The sequence below is a fragment of the Peromyscus eremicus genome, chromosome 8a, assembly GCF_949786415.1.
Source record: "Peromyscus eremicus chromosome 8a, PerEre_H2_v1, whole genome shotgun sequence".
In the NCBI taxonomy this organism is placed as follows: domain Eukaryota; kingdom Metazoa; phylum Chordata; class Mammalia; order Rodentia; family Cricetidae; genus Peromyscus; species Peromyscus eremicus.
Window position 1 is genome coordinate 40,711,551 of NC_081423.1, and position 12,685 is coordinate 40,724,235.

The 12,685-nt window shown below is 53.8% G+C and overlaps 1 protein-coding gene across 1 annotated transcript in view; it reads left to right on the plus strand.

The window, feature by feature from the left end:
• The first annotated feature begins 542 nt into the window (after nt 1-542).
• The window catches only part of Galnt10 (polypeptide N-acetylgalactosaminyltransferase 10), a 149,534-nt gene continuing 137,391 nt past the window's right edge, over nt 543-12,685 (plus strand). Inside the window, exon 1 of the mRNA XM_059270602.1 lies at nt 543-776. Within this exon, the coding sequence (XP_059126585.1) occupies nt 618-776 (159 nt within the window). The 5' untranslated portion in view covers nt 543-617. The remainder of the gene's footprint in view (nt 777-12,685) is intronic.

Sequence of the window (12,685 nt, forward strand, 5' to 3'; positions counted from 1 at the left end):
CTTGTCTGCCTGTCGCGGGGCAGCGCCAGGAAGAGAGTAGGATGCAGCATCGCAGTGTGATAGGTTGCATCTTGTCCTCGCAGCCCCGGGGCTCTCGAGGACTGCGGAGAGCCGCGTGGATCCCCGGGGGTGTCCCCGATCGCGCGCCCAGCGGCCCCAGCGAGCGCCCAACTCCCCAACTCCGGGACTTTAGCAAAGCTGCGGCGGGCGGGGAGAGGCGGAGAAGCGGGACGCACCATTGCGTCCCGCGGGGGGAAGCGGACAGGAGCCAGGACCCCGTGCACCCCGGAAGGCTAATATCCTCTGTAAGTAGATGGAGGACTGAAGGAAGGAGGTGTATAAAGACCAATCGTGCATCCCTAGGCGGGAGGCGAGGTGCAGAACTTGGGATGAGCTGCCGGGGGATGGCGGGGTTGGAGCTCACCCCCGCGGCGGCGACACGGTGGAGGCGTCCGGCTCCCCCGCCGGCGAGCAGCGGAAGTGCCGCGGAGTTGGAGCGGGGCCGGCGCCGCGGCCGCTTCTGCTGGCCGAACTGCTGCCGCCGCCGGGCGGACGGGCGGGCAGACGCGCAAAGCCGGGGCGGGCGCGACGGGGCGCGGCGGGGCGGACCGGCCCCGATGAGGCGCAAAGAGAAGCGGCTCCTGCAGGCGGTAGCGCTGGCTCTGGCGGCCCTGGTCCTCCTGCCCAACGTAGGGCTCTGGGCTCTGTACCGCGAGCGGCAGCCGGACGGTAGCCCTGGGGGATCGGGGGTGGCAGTGGCCCCCGCGGCGGTACAGGTGAGTGGTCCGCGGCCGAGGGTGGGGACCACTCTCTCTCCCAGCCTGCAATTCCTTGCTCCACCTGCCCTGCGTGTCTGCTCCGAGACAGAGCTTCCCATTTTGGGGATGGGAACATCGAGGCTCTGGGAAGGTCAAAGACTTACCCAGGCTCCTACTCCAGCCTAAAGCAGCGTTCAGCCCTGAGCCCTTTTCCTAGCTGACCCCTCTCCTCCTATTGCCGTCTGTTATTCCTGGCTTCTTCAGCACTCTCCTTGGAGGATCCTACCTGCATCTCCGTGCCACCCAGGATTGTTCCTTCTGTCGGTGGGAATGGAGATATTGGTCGTTCTTGTCGGGTGTTCTTCGGATCGTCTCTACCCTAGCCCCCATCATCACCTGCTAATTCTAGTGTTTCGACTCTGACCAGAACCTTCTGGGTTGCCATCTACACAGGGACGCCTGGGTCTCCTCTAAGACTCCCACCTGGAACCTTTGTTTTTATTTATTTAATGCATATGTGTTCCTTGCCTACGTGTGTGTGTGTGTGTGTGTGTGTGCACTGTGTGCATGCCTGGTGCCCACTAAGGCCGGAAGAAGGCGTAGGATCCCCTGAAACTGGAGTTACAGATGGCTCTGAATCGCCATATGCGTGCTGGAAATCTAACCTGGGTCCTCTGGAAGACCAGCCAGTGCTCTTAACCAGTGAGCCATCTAACCCCCCAACATACACTGCACCCAGCCTCTATTTTAATCAGATTCTTTGCCTCTCTTGAGAATACTGAGCCCTTACCTCAGAGGAGGTCAGGTAGGGACTGAGTGCCTGTCCTTGAACTTGTCGCCTTTGATCCTTGGAGGAGTCCAGAAGTCACATAGATCCTCTGGTAGAGAGCTCTCCAAATGTCACAGAGCTACAGGTGCCTAGTGCCCCTAGGACAGAACGCTTCCAGCTTTCCTTTTTAATGCTGAGATGTGATTGTTGTAGACAAAATTGAGATGATCTGCCTCTTCAAAGTTGTGTGTGTGTGTGTGTGTGTGTGTGTGTGTGTGTGTGTGTGTGCATTGATGTGGACTAGTAGCCTCCTGGGATAGATAAGCTCGGTCACTTTCCTCTGACCATCCCAGCTTCTCTACCCCAGCTCCTGGCAAGCATGGGCATGCTTGAACTGTCTCCTCCAGTGGGACATATCCAAGTTTCTTACGGGATTTCCTTGGCCTCGTGGGAAGTTGTGCATCAGGGTCAGCCTTGACTGACTGCTGGCTGGCCTTGTGGGATGAGGCTGACTTCTTAAGATTGATGCTTGAACGCCCTTCCCTTCCAGTGTTAGGCTGCCATCTGGGCATTCTGGCTTCTGGGGCATGGAGGACTCTTTGCTACAGAGCAGATCAATTTGAACTTGGCTTGTCACTCTGGTAATTTGTGAATCATCCCAGAGGTCTGGGTGATCTATCTATCTGGTAGACCTTACTGTTTGCAAAGTTAAAAAAAAAAAAACAACTCCATTTCTGAATCCCTGGTTCAAACTCTGACAGCCAGCTTAGGCTTCTCTCCCTTAAACTCTTTGTCTGAGTGGGGTTTTCCTGTGGGAAATCTCTTTCCTCTGTGACTGCCCATGTGGTGTCAGTGGCAGGAGGACAGACTTATGTTCTCAGCTCAACTGTTAACTTGCTGTGCGTTGATGAGTCTGACCTTTCTCTCTGAGCCATGCTTGCTCCGTGTGTATGGTTTGATGCCAACATTCTGTGATGCTGTCCGTGTGCCAGCAGCGAGTGGGGCAGGCCACTCTTCTTTCCTTTCTTGAGGTCCTTTATAGTGTCCCTACCTTGGGATGCTCTGCTGGACACAGCCTTGGCTGAGAGGGGGGCGTGTCCAGCCAGGTGCAGACTCTCCTGTGGAATAGCTGTGAACAGTTCTAAAATAGCTGATGACATTCTGCCTCTGCCTGGAGAGAGCCCTCGTATTTCACTTGCGGTGGAGGCCAAAGACATCCTAATTTTCATTTTCTATAGACCCAGGTGTGTAGCAGGAAGGTCAGGGTTAACTGCCAGTCTGGCCTTAGCTTTCATGGTAAATTACTCACTGTGCAAGAGGGTATTGATGGAGTAAGGCCACCTTTTGGGCAGAGAGGGGAGCAGCTACCGAGTGCCTCTTAGAGGTGCTACCTGGACCCCTTGGCGCTCTGGTTTTTTGTCTGCCTCTCTGGAATGGCATAGAGGGAAGGGAGAGATGATGAACAGGTCTGGGAGGGCTGCTGTGTGATTATCCTTGCTTCTTGGGGATCACAGAAGGGAACTGTTTCCCAAGGATGGGCCCTGGTAGGTGCGGCAGGATTCAGCATTCATGGGCTGCCTTTCTAGAACACTCTGCCAAATTTCCACACAGCCCCTTTGTGTTCCATTCTGCTGCAGATGCAGAGCCCTCCGGCCCCTCTTCGGAATGTCAGTTGGCCTCCAGGAAAGAGGCTGGCTTCTCCTACCCTTCCATGTCCCGGAGCCTGCAGGGAGCATGTCAGATGGCTCGCTGGGAAACAGTCTTCAGCACCCAGAGTTGTTGGGACAGTGCTGACCAGTTGTGACTCTGTTGGGAGTCACCCCAAGTATGTCCGCGTGATCTTTCTGGTAGGAATAAGTGCTGGGCTGGAATGTAGCTGGATTGATAGAGTGCTTGGCTGTGTCCGATCCTCAGCACCACATAAACCTAAGGGTAGTGCACGTCTATAATTCTAGTCCTCAGGAGGTGACAGTAAGAGGTTCAAGAGTTCAAGGCCAGCCTGGCTACATGAGACCTTGCTCTAGAAAAACGACTGTTGGGACTTTATCCCTGTGATATTCTAGTGGCTCTTGACCTGATGCCTCATCATCCCGGTACTGCTGGGGCCACCAGGCAGAAGATTGGATTCATAAAGCACACATCATGTGCTCAGAGTCTAGCTGGTCACACAGCCGGCTTTCCTGAAAGTTGCGAGATTGAGTAAGGAAAGCCGGCCTCGAGGCCATTTTGTTTTAACTGGGGGATCCTTCTCATTCCCACTCCCTAGGCAGCCTGACATCTTAGTTTAATTCTGGGAGTGGTTTCATCTTGCAGGCTTGGAGGCTGGTTTTTCCAATCCCACAGTAGGAATTCCAGTGCAGCGCTTCCCCACTTCTGAGCCAGGATCTCTGGTGAGAAATGGCTTCCCTGGGTAATGGCGTCTGTTTGGTAGAGATCGGTGGGATCGTGGAATACCAGTATGATTTTCCAAGTACCAGGGTTATTTTCTCATTGTGTCAGAGCTGGACTTTCTTCTTGGAGCACCCGGAAATCAATACTTTACCCCTGTTCAGTCTTCCTGGTAGCAGAACCTTGCCCGTCAGCAAGTTAAGTACCATGGAATTGTGGTCTGGAGCGGTTTCTTTACTTTTCCAAGGAGGGGTTGGTATCCCCGAGACTGCTAATCACTTCTCTGTCAGCTTGCCCAGATGAAATCTGATGCCACCATGAAGGGTTCTTGACTTACCAGAGCAAATCTGCCTCTTGTCTCCTCCTCCTCCTCCTGGGCCTGCTGTCTGCCTAGGAGCCACACTGAGGAAAGTCTGGGAGAGAGGTCTGACTCTCGGTCTTCTCTTGCCTTAAGTTCATTGTGACCTCAGGGGAGTGGTTTAACCTCTCTGGGCCTTGTATTCCTCACCTGTGAAATGTGTATAGATTCAGAAAGGAGGGAGGCAAATCTCTATCATCATGGTGCCCACCCACCCATGGCCAGGGCAGACATTGTTAATCAATCTTTACCACCAATCCCAGACTCGGCCTCAGTCTGTTGCTCAACGAGCCTTCTCAAGTTGGGCTGCTGGCATCGTTTGTGATGTGGGAAATAGATGTTTGGTTATGGCTTTTCTGATCCTGACACCCCAGGAGTCCATGAGTTTGGCAGTGGGTGTAGGAAAGGTCTAGAGTCATGCTAAAGCCCCAGCTTGGGCATTTGTTCATGTTCTAGCTTCTCCTCTCAGGCAGCTTTTTGTATGTTGGCTCTGGTGACAGGTAACAGATAATGGAGCCAGGGATGGGAAAGCAAAGGCCTATTTAAAAGATAACCATCTAGCTTGCTAATTGTACCTTGTCTACAGCCGACTCTTATTCAGAGGTGGCATCCAGGGTGTCTTTTGTCACTTTATAAAAGGCGCCTGGAGGTGAAGGAGGCCCTGTACAGCTCACTGCTCCTCTCAGTGACTTCTCTGTTCTGCATAGCTACCTGGTCCTTCACATCCTCTATGGATGCCTGAGTCTGAAAGCAGAGAGTTTGTATAAGAATCTTGAACCACTGTTCTCACATCTGGTGGAGGGGTTACAGGAGGTAGATTCTACAGGTATGAGTTGCCATGGGTTCCACGGTGGCCTCCCTGCCTTCAGATGTCTGGAGACTGGAAAGAGAGAATGTGTTTGTTGAATGACTAAAAGTGCCAGAGCAGGCAGGGGGCTTTAGGGGACATCTAGTGCACCCCCCCCTTTATTTTTATCTGATGGAAACTGGGGCCCCAGAGGGGGTGATCACTTAAACAGGTTCTCCCAGGAGACATGCAGACCAGAATGCAGTTCTCTGAGGTTCACGAGCTGTTTCACAGCGGAGGCTTTTCCTCCACAGGCTAATATTTGTGCCTTCTCTGCCATTATTTCCCCTGAGAGCCAAGATGATCTCGCAGAGTCTTGGAGGCCAGCAAATAAAATGGATTAAACGTTAAGTCCGTGAAGGGACCCTGCTTGGGGTAGAGGGATTCAAAGGTATGTGGCACGTGGCAGTGTTCCTGTCCACAGCAGACAGAACTAACTGGCCCTCAGAGCCTCCCTGTGTTCTCTTCTGTATCTGTTTCGAGTAACAGTGGATTCAGCCTGAAACAATACAGAAGCACACAGGCTCCTGGGACCACTGTGGTTCTAAGTATTGGCTGATGTGGGTTCTCTTGTGTTTTCTCTGTTAGCTCAGACCTAGACCGAGTCCCTGTGGTAACAGAACACAATCCTGACGGAGAGTCTGTCTCTAGCTGCCTGTGTGGAAGAGAGAAGGGGCCATCTTTCTTATGAGCCCTAGCTGGTCCTCCTGTCCCAGTTTGGGGTTGTCATGCTCAGAAACTGTCACAACCACGTGTCTACCAGTAGACTCCATCCATGCTGGAGCTGGGGGGTGGGTTGGTCCACTCGGGTCCGAGAAAGAATAGCCCCCCACAGAAGGATCTGAACACTCGTAGGAGAGAGGGGTACCCTGAGCGGAAGCTAACAAGCACGTCTACCCAGAATCCTGGTGCTTTGCGTCAGGTCGGGCCAGCCTGGGCTCACCCTCACATGCAGAATCTGTGGCTAAAGTTTGTGTTCCCATCAGCCCTGCCCATCTTGGACCGAGATTCGGAGTGTGGCCTTGTCCACAGCAGGGGAGGCATGGGCTCAGATTTTTTGCTAACACGGCGGGAAGGTTCAATGCTGGCTTCTGTTGCATCTCCCCAGGTCGGCGGCCTCCTTTCGTTCCCCTCAGACAGATCCTGAGTGCAGCCCTTCCCCTTCACACACGAAAAGCCAGTCCACTGCATATTTTTCTCAAGCTGAAAAAAGAACTCGTGTCTCCTCAGCTTCGACTTTTTTCTGCCTGGCCCCGTTCACTGGAGGAGGCGGAGTGTTCATACTTTGGAAGCTAGAGGAAGCTAAACAATTCCGCTTGCTGCGGCGGCGGGTGGGTGTGTGTTTATGCGTGTGTAGCTTTCTCTCCATGTGGCACTCTCCTCTCTCTTATCTTTCCATGGTTCCTGTTTGCTGCCCTCTGCTGAGTGTTGATAGGAGAGGGAAAGGCAGAAAGCAGGCCCTGGGTTTCTTGCCTTTGCTCTTGAGAGAACTCGGAGCTTCAGATGCTGGGTGGTTTTCTTCCACTTTCTCGGGACAGAAGCTTTCACCTAAAACAACGCTAGGCAGAATGATGTTGGGGGTTGGGGAGATGGCTCGGTAGGGAAGATGGCTGCTCTGTAAGCCTGGGGACCTGGATTTGAATCTCCAGCACCCGGCTGTGTGTGTGTGTGTGTGTGTGTGTGTGTGTGTGTGTGTGTGTGTGTGTGTGCCTGTTACCTCGGTATTGGGGACAAAGACAGTTGGAGTCTCAGAGCCTGCTGGACAGCCAGGCTAGCTCAAACAGTGACCTTCTGACCAGTGAGTGACCCTGTCTGAGGGCAATAAGGCAGTGAGTGGTAAAGGAAGGGACTCCATGTCCTTCTAGCTTCCACATGCATGGGCATGGGAGCACACACCTGGACATTCACATGCATAATCACACCACACACACACCCACACACACACACACCACACACACACACACACACACACACACACACACACACACACACACACACACACAGTGATGTTGAGCCCTTCAATATTCTGTTTCTCCATATCTGATTAGGAAAAAGGACCTGTCTCTCAGCCCATCCCTCCACTCCCTCCTACTGGGATGTCTGAGCAGAGCGGAGAGGCCATTGCCTTGGGACTAAATCTCCCCAGTAGGCCCCTGGGTGATGCTATGATAGGACCTTCCTGCTCTTTTAGACTGTGGCTGGCCAGGTACAAGGTTCCAGCTTTGCCACCCCACAGCCTGATTCCAGTCCCCAGGCCGAGGTGGGGACTAGAATCCCTGACGTCTGCACCTGAAACCCCTGGTCTGTGTCACAAGAGTGACAGTAATTATCCTGGAATTTCTTTTGAGGGTGAACTAGTCACAGGTCACTGAGCGCAAAGCCCCAAGCCCAGAAGTACTTAGCGCAGCCTTGGAGCCCCTGACAGCCGTCAGCATGGCTGCGGTTCAGCGGGACCTGGCTTTGGGTAGGGACTGGTTCCTTAGCTTCTCTGTGGCTGAGAGGGTGGGAAGCTTATGCTGTCACTGAAAGGTTAGAGCTCTGGGAGGGAGGGCTGGCCCCCGTGGAGGTGGCACAGGTCTGAGCATTGCCATAGCTGGGAGGTAACGCGGTATGGATGGCGTCATGTGCGCCAAGGCTTCACTTTGCACCACTCAGCTCTCTGACTGTCTGGAACCCAAAACAGTCTTTGAGTGGTGCCCTCCCGCTTCCCACCTGGGAGGGAGCCCAAGCCTCTGACATCTTTCTAGAACTATCTCCCCGCCAGTGGCCTCCAGGAAGTGGGTTTGGCCACTGTAGCCCCAGGAGTTCTCCAGAGCCACCTCCCTTTCCTCATCTGCCTGCCTGCGTGGGAGGCCTTCCTGGGTGCCCGCTCTCTTTGGCGAGACATCCGTGCAAATCTGTCCTACAGCGTGGTCATTTCTGACCGGTCCAGACTGCTTCCCGAAGGCAGGGACTCGCCCCTCCTGTTTGTTGTTCCCACATTAATGACCAAGGACTGAGGGATGAGCTGTCTGGTTGTCTCAGTAGTCAGTGGCCAGGACTGGAGGCTCAGCCTCAGGAATGGCTTCCACGAGCTTCAGGGTGCTGAGAACCCCTGAGCCTGGAAAGGATGGAGTCTTCAAGGAATGTGGCGGAACTTCAACCCCGGGGCTTCCCGCACACATCTCTTTCTTTGCCACATCTGGGAGACAGACCACTTTGTGGGCCTACTCCACTCCCACAAGAGGGTCTCCCGCAGGCCTCTTCTCCGGGAGTGCCTTTCTCCGCAGCTCTCCTGCTGGGCAGTGAAGGGCAGCACTCTGCCAGATGCCAGCAGGTCAGGTTTCGAACCTGGGTCCTGGTCTAGATCCGGTCTGAGGGGTGACCTTTCGCATGCTCTCTGGGCTGCACACACCGACCGAACGAACACCTGCCATTTGCTGCCTTCCAGGGCGGGGTTGTACCTGTGGGGCCAGGGCGAGGTACCTGAGCCAGGGGCCCCAGGGGAAGGGCGGCTTCTTAGAGAACTCCTGAGCCTCTCCCTTTAAGGATGAGGGCAGGAGAGACAGTGTGGAGCTGGGAACCCGTCCTGTCTCATTACCAGGTCTGGCAGCCCCGACTTAAGTACCATGACTGACCTTCGAGGCATCGAGTTCCTTCTCCCCAAATGAGCCTGTCACACCGTGTCATGCCAGTTAAAGATGGGGTGACTGAGGACAGCAAGGCGCAGTAGCATATCTGAGGCCACCTCTTTAGAGCCACCGCCGCCGCCATCTGTGTGATTAGGTTGAGTCCAGTCTGTCCCCTCCCTTGGAGGACAGAGGACACGTTGGATGTCACCCCTGCAAGCTGTAAATCCGGTGCTTGTTTCTGGTGGCTGTGGCTCCTGGGAAGCTGCTCCCTCACTGAGTGTCCGGCAGCAGTACCAGGATGAGGGTCACCCCTGGACGTGGTCCTTTGGCCTCCTGAAAGCCTGGACCTCCAGTGCTGGTGTGGGTCTCCCCAAGAGGCGGGTTGGTGTTGGCGAGCGGGGGCGGGTATAGGGAGTAGATTTCCTAGAGAGGCTGAGTTGGAATATCTGGTGGAGGTGTGTGCGGTGGCTTCCTGCTGTTCAGGCGCACTGTGCTCTCCAGTGAGAACTGTTTCTTCTTGCCTGTTTCCTCCTGAGTATTGATCGTTGTCAGCTGCTGACAGCCGAATGTGTGTGTGTGTGTGTGTGTGTGTGTGTGTGTGTGTGTGTGAAATAACTAGTTTCTAAATTTGCTGCCTAACTTCAGCAAGAAATTAATGATTCCGGTTGCACCAGGGTCTGTAATTTGGGTTCCTGGTTATTCTCCCGACAATAACCCTGAACAGCTGTTTTCTTCAAAGGTCTTCTATTAATTGGGTGTGGGAGGTGTGTGTGTGTGGGAATGGGTGCGTGTGGGCACACTTGCACATATATGCACATGTATGTGGAGGCCGGAGGTCAACCTCAGATGTCATTCCTTTGGTATCATCTGCCTTGTGTTTTGAGACAGGGTCTCTCACTGGGACCTGGGGCTCACCAGCCACCTCCTCTTGCCTCTGCCTCCCCATTCCATTGCTGGGTTACAGGTGTGCCACTACGCTGGCTTTTTGTTTTGTTTTGTTTTCTTGCATGAATTCTAGGTATTCAATTCCAGTCTTCAAGCTCGTATGGGGAGTACTTTATAGACCAAGCTAAGCCCCACTCCCCGCTCACCCCAGTTCCCCAGATGATTACATGCATCCTCTAATGGGTTCTAACCCATGGATGGACCACATTTGGCCCAGCAATATGTGGTGGCTTGTCGGGGTTGGCCTTTACTTGGCTAGACGTCACTGTTTTTAAATGTTAGTGAGTTGATCAGTCCAGTCAGTATTCTAGCCTGGATGCAGTGGTGGTGGGGAGCGTCTCTTGAGGTCCTACCCCTAGCTGAGGAGCTGCTGGTGGAGGGGGAGTCTATCTTTCCTTGAAAGTGTGGCTATTGATAGGTTACCCATGCTCCAGTAGACCAGCCCACACCTCAGTGAGCAGCACTGATTGGATTCAGGAGGTTGTTAAAAAAAGAAGGTATGAAGGTGGTGTGTGTGTGTGTGTGTGTGTGTGTGTGCTGCCCAGCAGGGAGTGAGAGGTGGGAGTTGGAGGTGAATGCCATCGAATTACCTTGTATACATGTATGAAATTGTCAAAGAATACATAATATTATAAATAAATAAGTTGCTAAATAATTCCTATTTTTAGGAAAAATTCTTATTTTTGGTCTTCTGGGGTAAAAATCCGAAAGTCTGGCAACAGACCCAGGTGTGGGTATCATAAAAATGTGCTGAATTCCACGGCAGCCGCCTCTCTGGACAAGCCCCCTGCCTCCCTCCAGCTTTCCAAACCTGGCTCCACGCTCTGTAGTTTGAAACCTGGCGCTTCACCCTTCCAATAATCAGTTTCTTTCTTTCTTTCTTTTTTAAAGATTTATTTATTTATTATGTATACAATGTTCTGTCTGCATGTACACCTGCAGGCCAGAAGACGGCACCAGATCTCATTATAGAGGGCTGTGAGCCACCATGTAGTTGCTGGGAATTGAACTCAGAACCTTTGGAAGAGCAGCCAGTGCTCTTAACTGCTGAGCCATCTCTCCAGCCCTCCCCCCCCCTTTTTTTTTTTTTTTTTTTTTGTTTTTTCGTTTTTTTGTTTTTCAAGACAGGGTTTCTCTGTGTAGTTTTTGTGCCTGTCCTGGAGCTCGCTCTGTAGACCAGGCTGGCCTCGAACTCACAGAGATCCGCCTGCCTCTGCCTCCCGAGTGCTGGGATTAAAGGCGTGCGCCACCACCGCCGCCGCCCGGCCCAATAATCAGTTTCATGGGAGCCACTTGAAAACTCTGTGACTAGGCTAAGAACAGGGGAGTTGAGGCTGGGCCTTCTGACCCTCAGTCACTCTCCAGGGAGGACGTGATAGTAACGGGGGACAGTTAAGCGTGTGATCCCTGGTTATCAAACAGACCATCTAAGCTTCTATGCAGATTCCTGCTGTGTATCACCAACATGGGGGGGGGGGGGCTCCCTTGCTCTGAACTCGGCTCCCCTCTGTCTGCTGAGGCTTGCTCGTTGCTAGGGGACTGTTGGTGGTAGGGAGTTTGTCTGCAGCTGTGTGGACACCGGCTACCCTATTTCCTCCTACATTGCTGTCAGCCTGCTCTGGCTGTGCACTCCTATATCGGGAAAGTGGCGAGATGTGGTAGGATTTTTGCAGGAGAGCGAGGACCAGCTTCCCCAGCAACAGGGGACTCAGCCACCCCAGAGTCGTCAGAGAGCAGAGGACGGACCTACGTGTGGTCAGATTGGAGTCCCCGGCGCATACTGGGGGAGGCAGTTCAGCTGAATGCAGCCATGCAGGTCTGAGTCCGAGGGCCTTGGATGCGGTGACCCCGGTTCAGGGACTTCCCGTGGGGGCTTTTGCCGTGGCAGGTGCACGGGATGGGGGATGCTCCAATGGGAGCCTTGGCTGGGGCGGTAGGGGTCCTGGAATGACAGCCTGCCCTGTAAAGCGCCCTGGCTCCTTAACAGAGACAGTGGCGGTCACTTGTTTATTGAGTTAGTCTGCCTTTGACGCGCCGCCCTGCGGTGACCTTTCTTCAGCTCTCGGAAGATGGCCGGGTGGGGGACACTGTGCCTGTTGTCACCGCACAGATGAGACAGGAGGCTTAGGACACCTAAGTCATTCCAGGCCTGTGCAAAAACAAGCCACAGTGTGTGCTTCTACTTAGGGTTCCAGCTCCCAGATCGGGGTTCTTAGCTGCCAGATTTGATTGACCCCCAAGGGGAGTCATTTCACCTCTCCGCCTGTAAAATGGAAACTTGACTTTCCTGGCTTTCGAGCAGTGTACAGAGAGGACAGGTCCCCAGTCACGGCTCTTCTTGCCAGCCCTCCCCTGGGGGAGTTTTCTTGCCGGGGGTGGTGGTGGTGGTGGTGGTGGCAGTGGTGGTGGTGGAGGTGGCGGCGGTGGTGCAGATCCTGGTCCCTCCTGTCCCCAGCCCGAATCCTGCTGCTCTCTCGCTCCCCTGGCAGCAGGAGGGACAGCTGACAGCTCCTGCCAGGGCCTGGGCCAGGGAACAATGGGAGACATTGAGAAGGGCTGCCAGGTGCCAAGCCAGAGGTAATAAAGGGACATTTGATTAGTTTCAACCCAAATTGTCAGGCTCTGCTCTCTTTCTCCGCGGCGGTGAAAGGGTACACACACACACAAAAAGGTATGGCTTCCCTCCTTTGGGCTGGGGCCATTTCCTGCCTGAGCAGCCATCTTTAACCTGACCTTCGCAGTGATGGGGGAGCTCACCCCACTTCTCTCAGCAGGTTCCTCCGTCTTCCACCGCGGCTCGGGGTGACAAAGAATCTCTCAGTTGCCCTCCACTCTGCTTTTCTGCCTCTTGTTCAAGTTGGTCCTTTCCCAGCAAGCCTTACCTGACCGATCACTCCAGGAGAAACGTGTCTGTTTCTTAGAAGTATGTATAGAATTTACAACTTTGTATAACCCCAGGCACCTAGGTTTGCCCAGCAAAGGGAAGTCCTGTTTCTGAGCCATCTCAGG